The following is a 21879-nucleotide window of genomic DNA, read 5'->3' as shown; positions in this document are numbered from 1 at the left end:
TGAAGCGGTTCAAGCGGGTTTACCACGAGGCATGAGGTTGTTTTTATTATATTAGAAAACTGTCATTCTGTTCAAGCGGAACGGATACAGATCCGTTGCCTTACCTTTTTTTATAGCGTTGATGAGTGAACGAGCTCAAGGCCCATTTGGTACAAAGTGGTTACTGAAATTCATAGATACCACAAGGTGAGTGACGTCATACCTTGAAACATGAGGTCTCAATTGTATTGTACAACAGTTGTCCTATTCTTCAAACTGGAAGGCATTACTGCTTCACAACAGGTACCCATGTGGGCTTACAAAACGCCCGATATAATACTATACTCAGAGAGCGTTGCTGCGCATTCTCCGGTGAAATCAAGTCGGCAAGAGTCGATTTTTACGACATGTACCTATGAAAAAACACGCGATAATGTTTGTTATTCTAGGCATGAATTACTAAAATAACGTTATTCAAGTTGAAATTCTATATAATATTATTTATTGTTGTAGTAATTCGTGAATTGCGTAAGGCATTTTGTTGGAAACACACTTACTTGCCACGGCATTCCGGTACTGATGAATCAAACAATACGAGTATAGCGGGAATGTTGCGCATTAGTCCCCGAGATTAATTGTAAAAAAGGTTTAATAAAAAAAAAGGTTGCTAATTTGTATTCGCCATCTGCACACTTAGGTTAGTGGGTAATAAAACATAGCTTTTCAAAACAAACAAATCGATTGTGTTATTATATTAAAAAAATAATTTATTTTCAGTGACAAGTGTCTGTCAGTACATCACATTTTAAAATTATCACTTAATAATATTCATCATAATAAATATAAATTCAATTATTGTTATAAAAGCATTAAGATCAAACAAGATACTCTACTAGAGAGGCATAAAGTCGGTTATTCAGTTTTGCGAAAATCTATTTTTTATAGATTCGTAGTTCGTTTTTTTGTCACTTCTTGGAATTTTATAATTTTTAGAACAAGTTTAAAGTAATCTCATTCTAAAAAAAAATCGCATATATCAGTAAATTAGTGCCAAACATACCACAGTTCACAAGCGGTAGAAATTAAACATTCCTAAGTGTTCTATCTCATTCTCTCTATAAATTACGTATTATATTAAACTCTTTTTTATAACAGAGCCAGAGATGTCAAAGCATAAAAAAATTCGCTATTTAAGAATTAATAGATTTAGTTCCTAGAATTGTAAAGAACCCTTGATAAAAGTGATTACTGCTTACATTTTTGGGATTTTAATCAAACCTTAATTTATTGCCAATTTTTTGAGACTAACCTATGATTACAAGGTTATATAGTAAAACAAAAGTATTGGCTTTTTTTTTGTAAAATGATATATCGTCAAATGTTCTTTATTTTATTTTAATGGATTTTTCAGGTTGTTAACTTATATTCGTCTGGCATCTAACCCAATAAACAATTATACAAACAACAAAATACAGCACATATTTGCACAGCCATATTATCAACACGTTGAACATCAGACTGGAAATCATCTTTAGCTCAGTTGGCCGCTGCGGACACTGGTGTCTGACATTTGACATATCGGAAAATAATGAGTAAATAGTTGTTTCCATAAATCGACCTTTTTTTTCATTTCTGGCAATAAAAACACCCTATTGATTTTTGTCGATTCTTGATTTAATAGTGCGGTCGGGAGATAAGTAAGGCGTTCGTTATGGCTTTCAACATATTAACACAAAATTAATTTACGATCACGATCTCAAGAAAACAATTTTAAATAAAATCTTGTTGTTTGCCCCCAGTAGTAAGTAGTAGTACTAAGTAGTAGTAAGTACTATTTAAAATATTTAGATAATTTAATAAATTTTATTCCTTTTTTTTATTATCGATAAATTCAAAACTATTAATTCTAGTTAAGGGTTTGTTTTTACATAACAGTCAACATAATAATATGTTAAAAGCTTAAAAGAATTCAAAACTGTTGTTTCATGGGAAAAAATCTCAACAGAAAACTTAATGACAATGTAAATTCTTAAATTATCATAATCAGTTATGCTCTTCAATACATAGAAAAAATTATTACATATTTTTATACACCGGTTCTTTTACCTAGTATTGTACAACGGAACTGACTTTTCGGCTTCTTGGTTGAAATTCGATGAAAAAAAATCAATAAAAATATTGAAGCACAAACGCAACATAGGTTTCACGTTACTAACTTCAACCAACCAATAGGTTTGCAAATTTATTTTCCTTGTCAAATATTATAATCGTTTTATAATGAAAAAATACAAATTGACTACCAAAATTCAAATGAACGAATTTTCGAATTCAATACGTCGCAGTTTCGGTTTTTAACTTTAAATAATAATAATTTATAATAAATATAAAGAATTTAACTGTTTCCTGCGTAAGTGTTAGTTTTATATATTAAGAGTATTTATTATCTATGATGTCAGTATTCACGTTGTGATGTAGCTCAGGTATATGGCGCCGAGTGTGTCTTAGCAAATACTTCTATTTAACCATTACTGTCCGAATATTTATTGTTTTCAACGACAACAGAGAATACTGCCTCTTTGATTTAAATGGTTACTGTTTCCCACGAACGCTGATAATGCCAAGGTCATTGCCGAATACGAGTTTTTTAAACGTCGTTTGTTGAAAGACCATTATTTTTAATTTTTCAGATAACTCCCCTCCCCTCTAATAATGACCGCAACACTTCTTCAATCTAAGAGTTATCATTTTCACAAAGGTTTGAAGGTAGTCGCTCTAAGACTGTGAGTCAAAGTAAGTACACGTGTACTAGGTCAGTACGATAATGTATTGAAATCAAAACAATTTTATGCATTGTTTTGTTGCTCAATTGATTGATAAAAAAGTTTCGAATTTAAGTATTAATTGTTGGTAACGTAATTTATTTATGGTACTGATATAATTTAGTGATCCACGTTAACTAGATGTGTCTGCAGCGCGGTCGACTGGTGGTACCTGCGGCGGGAGGCGAAGTCCTCGTTGTCGTCATTAAGTCTCTCTTGTTCCATCGAAATGTCCGCGTGAACGGGAGTCACAACCAATTGTTCGTATTCTAGAGGACGCTTCCTGCAATAAAAGTTTAAAAAAAAATATTCGTTGTTTTTATCGCCGTGCGCAGAGGGGCTATTGGTCTGCGTGGTAGTTAAGTGCTACCAGAGAACAGAACAATGCGAAGGAACAAATTAAATTTCAATTATATTGTTTATTTTAGTTGTCTATTTTGTTCATGCTATTTGCGAATATCCCATACTACTTTTTCCAAAAAACGTGCTGACACTCACCTCGGAATCTCAATTTTATATGACAACGATTTTAACTTTCAAATCGAAACGGTCATCATTTTATTATCTTTGTTGGCAGACTAGTATAGGGCCCATCTGATTACGAGTGGTTACTATCGCTCACAGACGTCAACAATAGCAAGGTCATAGCTAAGTCACAGCCTACCGCGAGTACTCTTCGCAAGCCTCGTTTGAAGATGGACATGTCATAGCGCAGCCGATATATTATAATGTAATGGTTTTTTTATTGCTTAGATAGGTGGACGAGCTCAGAGCTCACCTGATGTTAAGTGGTTATTGGAGCCCATAGACATCTACAACGTAAATGCGTCACCCATTTTGACATATAAGCTCTAAGGTCTCAGTATAGTTACAACGGTAGTTTTCCAATTACAGAGCATAATGCGACTCAGTGGCACACAATTCCGAATTATGCTGAAGCTTAATTGGAACGTTAATTAGTTTTCAAATGCATCAGCAGAGTGCGCTGTTGTTCAGTGTTGAAAAAAAAATTTACGGAGTTAGCAAACCTCATTAATGTATAAATAATGTGGTAAATAATAATTGGTTGAAAACTATTTACGGTTATTTTAACACTCTCACCGCCACCTATATATAGAATTTGTCGGTGCGGCAGGCCGTGCGGTCCGCCGGCGGTCGCAACTATACCTAGCCGTGCAGGCCGTGGTGAAAAATCGATAACGAGCTTAGCAGGCCATACGGGCGGCTGGCGGACTCACTATTTATTTGTACTAGCAGGCCGTGCGGTCCGCTACCACCTCGTGATTTCATATTAATTTTATAGTGGATGGCCTGCTGTTACAGAAAAGTGAAGCTGCCAGATGAAAAATTTACTTTTTTACCTACAATTTAAAAAAAAAAATGTTGCTGTATCTTTAAATTTATAGGATTACTAGAGGGTTAATTACAGCAAATAAAAATACATTATAAACGATAGGAACTTAGTTCTATTCATAAAAAAATTACATTACTGCCTTATAATGGCGCTATGGAAGTTTGTAAAGCATTCAGAGACTACTGGAAAAGAAAAATTAGAAATTTGAAGGGCAAACTAAGTATTGACTTTCATTTTTACTTCACGTGCTTATAGACTTGTCAAGCCTTTTGCCGCTTCTGACGGATGTTGGTATTGGCGTCTGTATGTATGGTGTCTTCCTTCTGAAGATTTATCATCAGAACACCTATTTATGATTCCGAATTCTACGTCTGTAGATGGTTGGTAGTCTGAGTCATCTACTGAATCCGACATAATGATAAAAACTTCGCACAAATGATGAAATGCACAAGAAAGTAATGGTAATCTAAAGAAAAACGCGCGAAAATGCGACGTTGCAAGCCGTGCGGGCCGCCAGCGGGCTAATGATTGATTATTAGGTGTGGCGTGACAGACTCGAAATTGTTTTAAGTAGTTACAGAAATTTTGTTATATTTTGGCGCGAAACATACGGTGCGCCGGCGACCCGTACGGCCTGCTAATCTCGTTTACTGCAACATATTGGTGGCGTGTCTAACTCGAAAATATATGACCCGCCGGCGGACTGTATGGCGGTGAGAGTGGTAATTTGGATTTTGAATATTTCATTTACATTTTTTTTCGTTTTGAGTTTTTTAAATGAGTTCTAAGAAAATTATGTATATACTTTTTAATTGAATCATCTTATCCAGATGACAGTGATGACGATGATTGATAGAGTGCCCCGAGTTTAAATCAATCAATTATTTCATTTACAAGTGATATATTTATTGAAAATATATATGATAATGAAACAGATGAGTTATTTGAGCTATTAATAAAATCTCTGATGACAGGCAGTACTTTTGAGAGTGCTCGATTGTGCGAAGCATTGCTGTAGTTGGAACATTCAACGTTGAGCATTATGCCGCATAATGCGCTCTAGTGCTGTTATTGGAAAACTACCCATGGCTGCGCCACCCTTCAAACCGAAACGCAATTTTGCTTCACGGCAGATAGCATAGGCGGGATGGTGGTATCTACCCGTGCGGACTCGTGGATACTTCGATCTCATGAGAGTTTGTGTATTGCGCAAACGAACGCTCTAAGATTGTGGTCAATGAATGATAAATAAATATGTTTTTTTTTGTACTTTATTCCAATGTTAAGTCGTACACTGTATGCATTACTAATAAAAATCTTACGTTGCGGACGTTTTTTCCCGGTTAGGGTACCCCTCCGTATCATTCCATAAGGAACTTCGTTCAAAAAAAAAAAACTCACCCTATAGCTTGAAGGAAGGTAATTCTCAACCAGTGGAAGAATCTAAACTCCGAGGCCCGGCCCGGTTTGACGGCGGGGTTAGCGGCTCCGATATACAGCCACACGAGCCAAACGATACTGAGGCACCCGAGCGCGTACGCCCAGTGCACTAAGAACATCAGTAATAATTTTATCGCTACCTGAAAGAAAGAAAAAAATGTTTAACATCAACTAGTAGACACCTGATAGTAGTCTGGAAGAGATCGCTCTTAGCGATAAGACCGCCAATTGTATTTTTTTGTATTTAATGTATGGCATTGTTTATTTATTTTTTTGGTGTACAATATACTTTCTCTCTCTCTCTAGTATTTCGCCGCCGCTTCCCTCGCGTGCACCATACTTCTTAACGTTAGCCACGTAAGTTTTTTGACGTAACATCGTAATAGATCAATCATTTTGTCAATAATATTTACAAATTATTAGCCACAAAAGTTTCTTCGTTTATCGCTTTTTCATTAATGAAAGGTGTTTCAAGGCCGATTGATGATAAATAATCAAAGAAACAACAGAGGCAGATAGCGAAATTATTTATTTATTATAGCAACCAGAACACTACGTTGAATATTAAAAACGGTTACAGTTGTTATTGTGTCAGACGTAATGGATCAATTTTAACGAAACTTAAAGTCAAAAGCACAAGGTTCTAAATCGAAATCCCAATTGGTCTTATAATATTCCCACAAGATCCTAAGCAGGTGCCACCTACCGACTGTCAGGCGCCTAGAGATGTGAAACTGACATGATTGGTCCAAGAAGGTAAATGTTGAAAATGCAATTTGAAAAAAAAACAACACCGTTTTAGCATGTATTAATCGAATAACTATAATTTATGACCGTTTTCACTAAGAGTTTTAATTGTTAAGTATAAATTATTACCAATATGAATCGATTAGAAAAATAGGATAAAATTAAAATTAATTAGGGTTTATTAAGAAAATTCGGATTCTATAATATCGATATGAATATAACTTACGCCGACCAACGAAAGCCATCTGTTGCAAAGATGAGAATACCAGTTCTTGTGTTTCGAATGTACACTGACATTCGGACGATTCACGTCGCCATTCGACTGTCGACCGTTCATCATTGCGGAATCGGTTGGGGACGGCGTGAAGTCCTGCAATAAAATCATTTTGAAATGTTACATCTAGACAAAGTTAGATCACCTGTCTTATAAACCGACCAAGTTGAATGCGTGGGTAATCGCCCGTAAACTTCAACAACGGTAGGATATTTTACTTTATTGCGTAGATGTGTGACCACGGTCCGTAGTCTAGTGTTCAGAAGTTACAATATTACAATGTAAATACGTCATCCACCTTGAGATTGGTCGATTTTTTTTCCTACCTACGCTGATACCCTTAAGAGGCTACTTCAGCTTTACTCTAACATTTAGGTGAGCTCACGGGGCTCAAACCGGAAATGTTGGTAACACTGACCCTAGCAAGAGCAGTGCTTCGCAGAATCTACCAGCGGATCGGAAACGCAACTCACTGAGAAGATCCGGCAAAAAACTCAGTGGGCTATGTCTATAGATCCGGCAAAAAACTCAGTGGGCTATGTCTATGGGTTAATTTACTCGTTGAGCCCTTCGTCGCAAGCGACGGGTTCGGCGAGGATGGTGACCCGTGCTTGAGGTACTTAAAAGCACCGTTAATGGATCGGGAGGATCCGCAATGACGTGTCTAGGGCGACGTTGACGGTTTAACATTAGGTTCACAGGATCGGGTATGATTGGCCGAAGTCCCAATCGTATTGTATAACAGCTGTCCCCGTTAGATTAGAATTATAAGTATGAGACCGTGTAGGTGCTAGCTACATATTTTAACAATAAGATTGTGTCGTCGTATGACAAAGATTAAATCTGATACTACTATATAATGCTAGATTACACAAACGAGTTTCAAATGTTTTATGTGGACGTCAAAATGGTACTTACGCCAACGTTTTTATGTCTTATTCTCTCAGGAAAGAGTAAGTCAAGATCGCTGCCAGTTGCTCCATACACTTGCGTGTCACGTTGTGATTGTCCTTGAAACCTGTGATCAATATTAATCAAACCTTTTTAGTCGAATTTAGATTAAAATTTCAATTATATTGAAGCTGCGGCTTGAGACGCATGCAAAGAACCCTTTACCTAGTATTAGCAACGTATTTGTTAATACTTGTATCGTATTACCTGTTCAATACCTAAGAATTTAGGTACAGACTTTATGGCGGGAAAGCACGTAGCAAAATTATGTGAATTGTTTTATTTTGTTATTTGGACGTTTCTTTAGGTTATGTTATGTGTTATAATAATAGCTTATTAACCGTGTAGTATCTGTGAAAGTGTATATGTGTTTGAAAACGAAATCTAATCGCTGGACGTGATTTCCTAGGGTTATTATAAAAATACCATTTGAGTCTCCCCTTTCTTTCTTTCCCACCATTTTATTGAAACTTTATTATTTTCATTTTAACACGTCTTATTTTTCAGATTTTCGCTACATCACATGAGAAATTCTAAATTTCGTTGGTGATACATAAAATACAAATAAAATTAAAATACTTACCTCATTTCTCGTTTGTGTTGCAAATCAAATGTCTGAGCTAACGCAAAGTAAGAATAATCGATACTAGCGTACGTGATGAGGAATGGCATAGTGACGATGGGTGCGAGCTTGTTTATGTCGCCGATTATAATGAATGTGACCGTCACGATGGCAACTACGACCATCGAATATATCGGTACTTTGTTCGGACCTCTCTGAAAAACATTTTAAACAAATAATAATATGTATCACTGCCATCTTGACAGATAATACAAGGTGCTCGTATCTACCCCAATGAGATCATTTAAAAGTACGTGCGAAGTACGAGACTGGACTCGTAGAGGATCTAAAGATAAGATATTAAAATAGTCATTAGGATCAAAATTGTTTATTTATTCAATGAAGTCTTCAAATGTTTTGCGTGATTATCATAATTAATACTTCTGTGCGTCTACATATATAATGAATGTAATCTATGATTCAATGATGTGATAGTATATTATTTACTACAGTTTGAATATTTTAAACAATAATGATGTGTTTTGAATACGGCAATTAGTGAATTCTACTGTCGATGCAAACTCGTTAGATAATTAATATGACCAGAAATCAATCAACATTATTTTTTAAAACATTAGAACTAAAAAAAATAGTTGAACAATAAGTTACATGTAATATCAAAAGCTATGAAAAAATGGTAAAATATCAAATATAATTAGCTTTGTTAATAATAATTACTAATCATATTGGCCATACATACCCCATGTCCAAGTATATCTAAGCCAGGTATGACTTTTTCATTGGCTATGCTTTGTAACACTCTAGGAGTACCGTACATGGCCCCCAAGCATGAACTCATCGAGCTAACATACAACCCCGCCAACAGTAATACAATCACAGCTGATATGTCTGCAGTTATAGAGAAATTCTTTAGTAAGGCTTCTCTGGTGACCGTTGCTGCTAGTGTTATAATGAACATGAGGTATAAAAAGGTTCTGAAAACATTAATATTGTTGTAGATATTTAAAATCGGCAGTGAAATAGTGTTGTCTTTTGATAATTCATTTTTGTATTACTATTAAGTTCTTTCTTGACACAAGTAAACATGTGTATGGCTCATATGGTATTAGGGACTGCTGGAGTCAATAGACGTCACACGTGAATACCGGCACCCATTATAAGACATGAGGTTAATCCGTCAATTAACATGTCACATGGCTGCTTCATGGTAAAACAGAGTAGAAACATGGTATGTATCTATGCTGTGTCATAATGCACCCTTTCTTACGTACGTTTACTGTTTTTGATCTTTACATCTGTTAATTGACTACATGTGCATGAAATTATTATCATTTTATATAAGGTTCATTTTAACGATTAGCTTAGCAATAGAATATTAGTTTTTAGTATTTGCACACTGCAAATTTATGTGTGACATGTATTCTACTGTTTCAGAAATTCAATTTTTATAAATTACTTTGTAATGGATAAGGATTGGAAAAAAAATTTTAAAAGCTTCCCATACCCAGTAGTAATAGCTGCCAAAGATCCATTCGGGATATTTACAGAAGGATTCTTCAAGTCTCCGCTCATATTAATGCCTGCAAGGATTCCCGTGATGGTTGGGAAGAATACTCCAAAGCATTTGAACCATGTATAGTTATCTTGATAGTCGGCCCAAGTATTGTTTGCTATTGTAGTACCAAGCCAGCCAGTAAATTGTCCTTGTACACTGCCTGTTATATTTAGAACAAAACATTTTATTTATTTTCACTATATAGATGTAAATATATATTTGATATGCTTCTTTAAGGGCTAGTAGCTTCAGTAGACCTATTAGGTCTGTGCACATTATGGTACAGAGGAAAAAGATATTGTTAAAAAGTCTAACTTGATAAAAATTAACATGAGTTGAAGAGAAACCAGTCATGTATTTATTGTGGGTTACAGGGTATTGGTTTTACACTGTTTTATACATAATTAATTTTTACCTGGTATGGTAGTAAGAGATCCAAGGAAGAAATCCAATGCTGCTAATAATATGATAACTAGAAGTGCAAACTGTAGTTTAATGACCCACTTTACACCTGCTACATTGATAGTTCCTAGTAAAAGTACAGCAGCCACTGCAAAGCCTCTTGCAGCCCAGGTATTGTTGGCACTTACTAAATCAGCCATCGACTCGCCAAAACCAAATACATTTAAGGCACAACCAACAGCCTGTAACAAACAATTATTCTAGAATGTGAAAGTGTTAATGACTAAGATTTAATATAAGATAGGAAAGATAGATGATTACTTCTTAAAAAGGAATCCTATGTTAATAAAAAATAAATACAATTATGGGGGTTACCGGGTAATATGTAGTACATAGCTTCCATAGTAGGCAATTGTAAAGACATTAAAGAACAGTTTCACAAACAAGGATCTTGGTGACCCTAGGTGTCAAGACTAGTATTTGGCTAGTTTTATACCCTGTATTACTGATTATTATTTAAGATATATGGACATCAAATAAATGTACATTACAGTGTTTACAATAAGGTGCCTTTTCTTGAAATTTCTATTATATCATTGGTAGAATATTGAAGATGGAAAAATAATATTTATTTGAATGATAGTTTAATAAAAATAATAATTAATTATAAAGCCTGCATTTCTGATAGTAAAGTAAATGACATAGTTTTCAAATTGTCGATAATTAATGCTGGTTTTAAGTTGCAAACAAATAATTACCTGACCAAAGCAGTAAATGATACCTAATGCTCCACCCATTCTTGATCCCAATGTGTGAGCAAGCAAAAAGTATACTCCTCCACTCTCTATTCTGCATCTTTCACAAATTCCTACTGCTGACAAAACTGAGATCAAAGCTACAAAAACTGGAAAAAATAATAAATTTAAAAATAAAGCATGTTTATTTATTACTGGTGGTAGAACCTCTTGTGAGTCCGCGCGAGTAGGTACCACCGCTCTGCTTATTTCTGCCGTGAAGCAGTAATGCATTTCGGTCTGAAGGGTAGGGCAGCTGTTGTAACTATACTGAGATCTTAGAACTTATATCTCAAGGTGAGTGGCGCATTTACGTTGTAGATGTCTATAGGCTCCAGTAGCCACTTAACACCAGGTGGGCTGTGAGCTTGTCCACCTATCTAAGCAATAAAAAAAAATACAATTTTCAATGCTTACGTTTTTGCAATACATTGATTATTACATTATGAGTAAAGAGCCAAACAATACATTTCTTTTTTCTTTGTCATATTACTCTTGTCGTGCAGTATCATTGCTGTGGGCACATGTTAGGTGTCTCACAAACACAATACATTAATAACATGAAATTGAACTTCATACAACTTCTATTTTTATTAGTCTGACTAGCGACCCGCCCTCGCTTCGCTTCGGAAACATTAAAACACACATGAAACCAAAAAAAAAAAAAAAAGTAGCCTATGTTCATCAGGGACAATGTCGGCTTCTAATGGAAAAATAATTTTTCAAATCGGTCCAGTAGTTTCGGAGCCTATTCGAAACAAACAAACAAACAAATCTTTCCTCTTTATAATATTAGTATAGATTTGTCATTTTGTTTATCAGTTTCATTTTTATCTTAATCTATAGATTTTCGTAATCTTTGTAGCATACAATTACTCATTAAATTTTGATGTTTATGGAATTAACATAATGCATTTAAATATTTCTTGAACAAAGTAACAAATATAAAGGTTTGCTAAACATTATTCAATGCTTTGTAATAGTCATCATAATCCAAAATGTACATCTTCTTGTGATGGTTTGGTTCAAAATCACTTGTGGCACTCATAGATGGAGTTTTAATGTTTTTCTTTTTGTTACCATAAAGTTAGTTCTCAAACTTTGTCATGAAACAAACTATGTAAACATATCTACCCAAAAGAGGTTTTATTGCACTTATAGTGAAAAATATAATATTTGATAGTGAATAAAGTTCTGAGTTAATTTAATTACAATCAACTCAAATCTTTATTTTCCTATTGTAATAATCATTAATAAAAAAAATTAATAGTCTTATTCAACATTTCTTTAGAAAAAGGGTATGTTGATCCATATTACTGTTTCAATTAAGCTTGTTTATGTGTAGAACAATATCAGTTACAGATTTATTTACTTAGAAAAAAAAAACAAATTTTCAAAATTTCTAATTACCTGTAAATATGACTATCAACACAGCATTAACTAATCCAGCTTGTCCAACTATCCAGCCAGATCTTAAGAACACGATAACACCAAAAATGTTAATGAGACATGATGTAAATACTCCATCCCAAGTACCAAAAAGCACAGGTTGTGATATGAAGAAGTTTGACTTCCACCATGGTACATCTCCCTGGAAAATTAATTTTTGATACCATTTCTAGTCTTGAAACAAATAATTTGATAGTTACTACTAAAGACAGCTAAAGTCTAACTATATGAGTAATTAAAATATATGAAACAATTCTGTATTAAGCTGTGGGATGTGAGTGTTGTGCAATTGTTTTAGATGTAGACCTAGTGTGATAATCGATAGGATTAGACATTGAAAATGCAATCCATAGTAATGTTTGTTGAGCATTTGTTTTCCTATAATTTCAGAAAATGTTCAGTATTAGCAGCAAATAATGCAATACTTGTATTTCTTTCTGATTATAGATATGTTTAAGCAGTAATGTGATTTTTAAAACATGTTTCGTAGGCAGTTGATGGTTCTATAAAGCAGAAGACGTAAACGAATGGTATGGCAATGAGGAAGAAAAGCTTTGTAAATCTATATACCTGTATATCGGCGAATATTTCATTGGCTCCAGAGGCTTGATGACCACCTGTGCCGTACTGTGATTCATTTCCTAAATCCACGAAGCCGCCCGATTGCCTTCTCATACGAGTCCTGTCGAAATTAGGTTCATCACTTCTAAAACTGTCTATATCTAAGTCACCTCTTCTTGTACGGTTGTTCTGATCCATTTTCAATATTTTCTATACTGTTTGTGTTGTTATAAATACATTTTTTCGAAATGTTATCAATGTTTATTTAATAATATCAGAGCGCACTTCGTCAGCAATAGCAACTGAACCGAAATGAGTTGACAATGTCAACTTGACATTGACATTTAGCATAAATCAAAAATGTCACAACTTTTTTAAGGGATTTTGTGATCTGGTAACTACGACTTTTAAGTCATGTCTTATTTTTATATTTATTTTCTTATTTTTATGAAAAATGATAATATGGAGTGAAGTGAAATGAAGATGATTAATTTGAGACATTAATCAACTGGGATGAAATTAAATGAGATGATATAAGATGAAATATAATCTCAGTAAAATGGTGGTCATTTACTAAGATTTTTTCAGTGGACTTTTTGGAGGATCCCATGAAGTTACGTCCAGCGGCTTTGTTTCATTTTCCCACATTTGTGCACTTTCACAGATATTAAACAGTTAATAAACCACCATTATTACACATTTAAACCCGAAGAAACACTAAATAGACAAAATAAAACAAATCACACAACTTCACTCCACGCGTTCCGACCAAAAAGTCCAATGTTACTTATGAAAGCTGCTATCCACAGGAGAGTTACTAATATCTCCTACACATCGTAGTCAGCATTCTTGGAGCCAAGAATATGAATTTTTTTTTCTACCTCATCGTTGGTAGCCTCGAGAGGCTATTTCAGCTTGGCTCGCTTTGATGGGCTTACGGGGTTCAGCCTGAGAGAAATCGCTAACGCTAGTCCTAGCAAGACAGTGTTTCGCAGAATCTAGTACCACTAAATCGGAATCGCAACCCATTGAGAATTTTAGCGGGCTGACTCTATGGGTTCCGTTGCACGTCAAACTCTTACGACAAGCTATAACATTAATACTATTTGACTCTTTGGTTACACATCAAAAGTTGTTTTGTTACTAGGTAAAAAATATAAAAAATCAATGTTGCTGGGCTTAAAGATGTTGTTACCAGGTCATAAAACAGAAAATTCAAAAGTGGTGGACCACAGATTTACTAGTTACTTCGTATATTTACTAGATGGCATTACTTGAATTTACTTGACAAAATACTTCTAGGCTTAGCCACTTTGTTTTGTTATAAATTATGTAATAATAAGAGTATACAAGTATATATATGTGTAAATTTAGTACTTGTAAAATTTTTTAATTTTACGACTTAAAAGGTTTAACATACATGAGTATAAAACACTAGCTTGGGTCTTTTTAGCGGGAAAGAAACGAGCGTAGTTGTGTGAATCGTCTTATTTGTTTATTTAGTGTTTATTCAAGGTTAAACGTGAAATAACAGTGGTTTATAATATTTAGTACCTCTGAAATAATACATAAATGAGAGAAACCGAAACAAAGCAGACGGAAATGTCTTAATGGGTTCTTCTTAAAATCCAGTGAAGTCTCAGTAAAAACCATCTATTTAACTGAGCCTTTATTTCATCCCATCTCATCTCGTTTCATTTAATTCCATCCCAATTAATTACAGTTTCAAGTAAATAAACATTATCTCATTGCGTTCGATATCATTTTTCATTTATCAGAATTTGTATACAGTACCTACATAATATTTGAAGATTTTTATGAATTCTACAACAATGGCTTAAGTTAATTGCCATACTTAAAAAAGAAGCACTAGTTAGGTAGCTTCCTGAATTTGGACAATGGTGTTCTGAATTTGTGGTAAGCAATCTTTTTTGACATTCAAGATGTACCTACCCACTATTACCTACACAATTTAGAATTAGTCTCCAGCTCGAGACATACAGTATAGGTAAATAAAAACGGGACAAAATATATTTTTTAATTTTAGATTAACATAATTTAATTAGAATAATAGCCCGAACTATAGACTAGATCGCATAATTATTTCGCGGCAGGTATATTATGGGATGGAAAAGGCTCCACAATTACCAGTCCAGTCCGCGCAAAAATATTGAGGGTACCTAATATTTTTGCGTAAACACGTGGCATCCGCCGGCTGATTACGCTTCAACTTGACAATTTCTGACGTAATTTAACTCAGAAGGTGTTGGAAGTCGTTGGAATTTAATCATAAATAATGTCATCTTCATTCATTAAAATCTGCTTTAATGTTTTTCTTTTATTTTTATTATGTTTTGTTAATCTGTTTCCAAGTATTAAATATCATAAATAACCAATAAATAAATAAATCGCTTGACAAACAGAAAGGAGAAGAAGGTACTGGACTCTTTTGTAATTGCCTATTTGTGTTTGTATTGAGATTTGTGCTGTCTTTACCAAAGTAAATCGAAATGATTTTATAGATAAGAGCAGTAGTTTATTAGCGTTCACACAGTCTGGACTAGTGCATTGCAATCCCGTGATCTTGATTTTGAGTGATCTGCAGGTACAAATAAAAATATTCATTTATTTGCGATGATTTTAAGGTAGTATTTTGTTAGTTTTTGGTACCGTCACTATTTTCTCGGTTTTTTGTAAGTTGTAGTTTGAAACTGCATACTGTAACGTGAGATTTATGACGCACTTTAATGAAATAAACAAAAACACGTGTTAGTTTTGTCTGTCCGCTTGCTTCTTCGAATTTATTTACGCTACTGCATTATTATTGGCTATCATTGGTAATTTTCATTGACAGTTAGTGCATATTTTAAGATCGTTCGTGCGAAAATTCTAAAAACGGTAAAAATGCAAACAATAATTTTGTTCCATATTTAAATTTGCGAATTTCATTGGCAGTTTCAGACACTTTATTTCATTTTTGTGTAACAGCTACATACTATTTTTTAAGCGGTTATTTAAAAATCAGCTGGTCCAGGTAACATTGAAAAATGATAAGGTAAGTGATGCATACGTGCATCTTGCCACTCAAGCTGCAATTATTCAATATGCTGTGGAACGAGCTAAATAACTATTTATTTCAATATATGTAGGATCCCTTAACATAGAAACTTCAAGCTTTTCATTATCCATACGTTAAATTTTAAAATAGGGGAAATCTGTATATTGGGCAATAAAATTATCTTCCATATTGGGTTCACTTTTAATAATAGGTGAACAGATATGATAATAAGCTTATCCTCGATTGAACTCTGTCTTTTTGGGTGTCACCAAGATTATTACTACGAAATCATGAGAGTAGCTAATGTCTGATTATCAAATTAAAAAATTAAAAAAAAACATACAGATAAACAGAAAAAAATCTTATCGTATCCTCTTTCAATATTTTCTGTTTCCTTAAATCCATAAAGCTTTATAATCTCATGTTAGGAAAATATCCAATGTGCAAAGAAGAAAAGTTTTGTTAAAGTCGGTAATAGTTTTCAATACAATAATTTTATAAATACCCTGATATGTGGATTAATACTCAAAGCAAGTTGTTCTTAGAAATTGCAAACGAAAGTAAGAGAATTGGCCGTAGCTCTAGACAGGGATATTTCAACGCGGTCCCGGGCGCTATCTTAATCGTCCAGCGTTTAAGCATATTTATGCAGCAATAAGTTATCAGGGGTCTAATTACGGCCGCGAAACCACCTGTCCGCTATCATCTGTACATAGGCCTTCGCATATACTTCCGTGCGTCTTACGCGCAGTCCCACCCCCGCGGTGCGATTGGTTGTCGAACTGGATGCGCGCGCAGTGGACCTCCTCGTGATAGAGTGCGAGACATTGCGACTTCGAAGAAGCCGGTCGCGAGCGCGATGCAGTGCCATCGGCAGTACTGTCGCGACCACGCTCAGTTACCGCCGCCGACGCTACTGCTCCAAACACTATTCACGTCGCTGACGCGATCGTTCTTTGCGAACTGTACAATTATTAGATAGCACATGGATCTCGTTAAATTCAAAAGTTTGCATGTCGTGTTAGTAAATAAATAAGTATTTTTTGGTAAATAAACTTCGAATAAATAGTATTATTTATTATTTTGCCAAACTTTGCATAAAGTTTGGTTAGTGATCAAAATTAGCTATTGGGTAACAGAAATAAATCTGGTGATGTGATATGGCTAGGCAGGGGCAATTTAAAAATTGCAGCAGCGTCAAAACCTTAGGACTTGTAGTATGGTGCGCGTGGGCATGCGCGGTAACCGTCTCTGCTGATGTAGACACTTCTACGGGACTTGGCGATAACACCCTCACCAATGCAGGTAAACGTAGACATTGCTTATATTGACTTTACTTTGTTAAGAGGTTCATTACTAAGTAAAATATAAGTTTAAAACTTTTTTGCTCTGAATTAGCATGAGGGTGTCGATAGTAACTGTAAGATTCTGTACATCATTTTATTAATTCAGTAAATATATGTTCAGTTGAGCATTTTCGAAGTTCTTAGACCGAATATGAACATTTGACGGCGCGTAGAGCACTTACTTTGGTCTAATTTACTTAATAAATACGTAGCTTTTCTCACAGATAAAAACCCAATATTGAAAAATGATAAATACAAAAAATCGTCGTGGCTTAAAGGATAAGACGTCCTGTGCATTCGTATCTAGTGATGCAAGGGTGTTCGAATCACGCAGGCGGGTACCAATTTTTCTAATGAATTAAGTACGTACTTAACAAATGTTCACGATTGACTTCCACGGTGAAGGAATAACATCGTGTAATAAAAATGAAACCCGCAAAATTATAATTTGCATAATTACTGGTGGTAGGATCTCTTGTGAGTCCGCACGGGTAGGTACCACCACCCCGTCAATTTCTGCCGTGAATGTATGCGTAATGCGTTTCGGTTTGAAGGGTGGGGCAGCCGTTGTAACTATACTGAGACCTCAGAACTTATATCTCAATGTGGGTGGCGCATTTACTTTGTAGATGTCTATGGGCTCCAGTAACCACATAACACCAGGTGGGCTGTGAGCTCGTCCAACCACCTAAGCAATAAAATAATTAAAAAAAAATTCACATCTTTGATTTTAAAATTTTGTTAATGTTTCTATACATACATGATTTTCTAGACTAAGTGTAATTTTTGGCAAATATCTGTCTCTAAGCACTTTCAAGTGGCCACGCACGCCTCCTCCACTTACTGTTAGCTCTTGCTTGATTTCAACTGTCAGTTTACTTATTTAAAGTGATATCTTCCTCTTATTAAGATACAAATTCGTAAATTTTTTTCACAATTTTTCTGGCATCCAGCATCATGTGGTTTTTTAATTTCCATTTGAGAGTTTATTCAAGTCTTTGATTTTATGTTTGGTTGCTTCATTTCCAAATCTATTGATTTTGTCTAGTCCAAACCTACTTAATATAAAATTGACAGAGATTACAAATTTTTATTAATTTATCAAGGAATTAAGATAATGGGAATCTGTTACTATTTTTCAAATGCGTAAATATTTCATAATGTGATAAACGGAAGTTACCTTTTAGGTTTAGTTTTAAATTTTAATTTATTTACCCAAATGGATCAGATACATGATAGAGTGTTCTAACTTTTTCTGTATTGTTATAGAATTGCCTTAGAATTATATCTACCTTGTCCTTCAAATCTGATCGAATGCATCAACGGTGAATGTACTTAGTCTGGCCATAAATACTGTTACAAAGGAAAAAAAATAATATATATGGCAAATAACATTTATTACTTTTACAGTGTGTTACTTTAATACATAAATATAAAACAATTTAAAGTATAAAAAGCTTATTCGAAGTGGTCTCCATTGGCTGCAATACAGTCCTTAAACGTTGAGGCCAGTTATCAATAGAAACACGCACTCTTTCCATGGGATTTTTTTTTACTGCCAATCGTACGGATTGTTTTAGGGACTCCAAATTATCATGGCGTTTAGAGCAAGCCATACTCTCTAAGACTGACCATAAATCATAATCCAGCGGATTAAGATCGGGACTAGACGACGGCCAGTCTTCAGCTATGATGAAGTCCGAAACGTTCGTTTCCAACCAAGACTGCGTAGACCGAGCTTTATGACCTGGCACCGAGTCTTGCTGGAAGGACCATTCTTGATTATTGAACATGGTGTTATTAAGGGGCTTCACTACCTTCTCAAGAATGGTATCTTGATACACTTTTGCCGATCTTTTGATACCTTTTTCACAAAAGTATGGCTCAGTCACTCCCTCATAGCTAATACCCCACCAAACCATCACTGAAGTCGGATAGTGCCCACGTTGCACTCTGTCGACTAATTGGGAAGCTTCCTTAGAGCTTTGAGCATAAATACGGTCATTTTAGGCAGCGCCTTGGCTCTGCCCCTGTCATTGCTGAAGTCCATGGGCGACGGTTACCACTCACCATCAGGTGGGCCGTATGCTCGTCTGCCTACAAGGGCGATAAAAAAAAAATGTTTGTTAAAATGTTGCTCAATTGTAAAAATTTTCTCATCCGTAAACAAAAAATTTCTATGACCTCCCTTTGCATACCGCTTCAGTAGTTGTTTCGATTTTACCACCCTATTCCCTTTTAAATTATCAGTTAAGAAATGACCAGTACGTCTCTTATAGGCTGCAAGTCCTAAGTCATCTTTTAAAATACGCGACATGGTTCTAGGTGCTATCTTCATCTCCCGAGATAAAAACTTTTGCTTCCGGACAGGATTTCTTCGAATTCTTTCCCTTACTGCTTTGACCACCTTTTTCGTACGAACACTACGTGGACGGCCAGATCTTTTTCTGTCACAAACAGAGGAGGTCTCATTGCACCTATTAATAGCCCGGTACACAAACATTTTACTAATACCAAGCGTATGGAGAGTTTTAAAAATTGCATTTGGCTCCATACCTACTTTGTGTAATGCAACTACAGCGATTCGGTTTTCTTTAACACCCCACTCCATTTTAATTGGCGCCAAAATGAGAAAACTCAATATGATGACAATATAGGATCACTATTTTATTACATACATTCAATCTTCGCCTATACCATTATATTACGTATTTTAATAAATTATTAATAGGTTGCCAACGGTGGACACATGTGAACATGTTCATTGCCTGTAAAATGAAGTTATGAAATGGCTTAGAACTTTTGGGTCTACAGAGAGACTTTGTTGCTGAGGAGGTGCTTTGTACCTTATGTTTTTTCTGATGAATTATTTGAAGTGAGGCCACGATCTCTTGTTTATCATCGAACCATCAATCTCTAGTAAAGTTCGCCGATATCATCCGGAGGTATTGCGTTTATCGACAGTGCGTTTTAAGGCATTATTTTTACCACGTCACATCGAGTTCTAGAATGAGATTCCCACCACGGTATTCCCCGAGCGCTATGACAACATTGAAATTATTCAAATTTCGTTTGAAGAAGATGCTGGACTATGATGAGAACTAATGTCCTCAGCAGTAAGCGGCGGCGTGGTTTTCTTATTGTTAATGAGCGATGGTAAATATTTACCTTAGTCTTAATCATTAGCGTCGTGAATTGGGTATCAACATACTGTTCATCAATATAGTAGAATAAAGCAAGTATCTCACTCTCCTTAGACACGCTAAAAGTTTATATCATCGATTTGGATTAAATTTATTTTAAAAATAAAGAAATAAATTAGAAAATAATCGACTTATAATTTTTTTTACTAGCTTACTTACCTTGGTAGCTAGATTACCTTTAGCTCGAAAGCAATGTCAGCGTTAAACCTAAGATAAAAATGCAGAAATCACAACTATATTGGTACAGTACTCTCCTTAACAGAAATAGTTAGTGTGACCAATGAACTGATACGCTTAAAACATGGCAATTGGGGAAATTTCAAAATAGGTAGAAAATAACAGCATCAGAATTCATCGGGTGCGACGCCAGTGTACTCATCGAGTAGTACGATTTTTTTTCAGTTCAAATTCCGCATGGAGGTACTAATTGTAACCGGTTTTTATTAGCTTTATAGCGTATCTACATTTATTAGTGGTCGCCCGGTAGTCGAAATTCGACTATAATTAATTGAAATTATAAGTTTGTACACTATTAAGATTCTATTTTCAAAGACTCTTTTCTATTTTATTATAGGTACTTCTATAATCACAAATTTCACCAAGACTACACTATAGAAAAATATATTTACAACAATATTTAATCTATTCCACTGAATTTTTTAAAATAAAAGAACACTTATTGCAGCATAGTTATAATAGTTAGACATATGCTGTCGGGACACTTTTTGTAAACAATAATGTGTTCTACAGAGTCGTAGTACTTTATTTTATACTATCATCAATAGTTTTCGCAGGGCACGCGATGTAAAAAATATTTTAAGAAAATTTTTTACACCTTGGGTTACATTATTGGAGTTTTAGTAAGGATCTCTAATTTTTTTTCAAAAAGTATTGTAGCCGATGTCACTCGGGAATAGTGTACCTTCCAAACAGTGAAAGAATTTTTCAAATCGGTTCAGTAGTTTCGGAGCCTATTCAATACAAACAAACAAACAAATCTTTCCTCTTTATAATATTAGTATAGACGAATCTTTCAACGTAATTTTCATAATTTAATTTAACTTAATACTTTTAACTGTTTTATTTACACAGAAAAAATATTTTATTTTTACAAATATTTAATACAATAAAATAAATAACACTATCAACATTCAGACATAGAGTCAGATTTTTTATTTATTGCTTAGATGGGTGGACGATCTCACAGCCCACCTGGTGTTAAGTGGTTAGTGGAGCCCATAGACATTCACAACGTAAATGCGCCACCCACCTTGAGATACAAGTTCTAAGGTCTCGAGTATAGTTAATTATTTTGTAACGGCTCTCACACCCTCAAACTGGAACGTACAAATGCATCATGGAAG

The 21879-nt window shown here is 34.7% G+C and overlaps 2 protein-coding genes across 2 annotated transcripts in view; one reads left to right on the top strand and one right to left on the bottom strand.

The window, feature by feature from the left end:
- Nucleotides 1-720: 720 nt before the first annotated feature.
- On the bottom strand, nucleotides 721-13237 carry LOC114249177 (solute carrier family 12 member 8). Its single transcript, XM_028182656.2, has 11 exons — nucleotides 12918-13237; nucleotides 12309-12489; nucleotides 10863-11008; nucleotides 10118-10346; nucleotides 9652-9862; nucleotides 8887-9121; nucleotides 8148-8341; nucleotides 7532-7631; nucleotides 6566-6709; nucleotides 5554-5732; nucleotides 721-3081 (listed from the first exon to the last, which is right to left on the bottom strand). Exons 1-11 carry the CDS (start codon nucleotides 13104-13106, stop codon nucleotides 2919-2921), a joined length of 1971 nt encoding a protein of 656 aa, XP_028038457.2. The 5' UTR covers nucleotides 13107-13237; the 3' UTR covers nucleotides 721-2918.
- A 3563-nt stretch (nucleotides 13238-16800) lies between these two features.
- LOC114249709 (lachesin) overlaps nucleotides 16801-21879 on the top strand; it is a 103930-nt gene continuing 98851 nt past the window's right edge. Inside the window, exon 1 of the mRNA XM_028183368.2 lies at nucleotides 16801-17271. Within this exon, the coding sequence (XP_028039169.2) occupies nucleotides 17127-17271 (145 nt within the window). The 5' untranslated portion in view covers nucleotides 16801-17126. The remainder of the gene's footprint in view (nucleotides 17272-21879) is intronic.

The sequence above is a fragment of the Bombyx mandarina genome, chromosome 05, assembly GCF_030267445.1.
Source record: "Bombyx mandarina strain Sakado chromosome 05, ASM3026744v2".
Lineage (NCBI taxonomy): Eukaryota > Metazoa > Arthropoda > Insecta > Lepidoptera > Bombycidae > Bombyx > Bombyx mandarina.
This window is presented reverse-complemented; position numbering and strand designations above follow the sequence as displayed.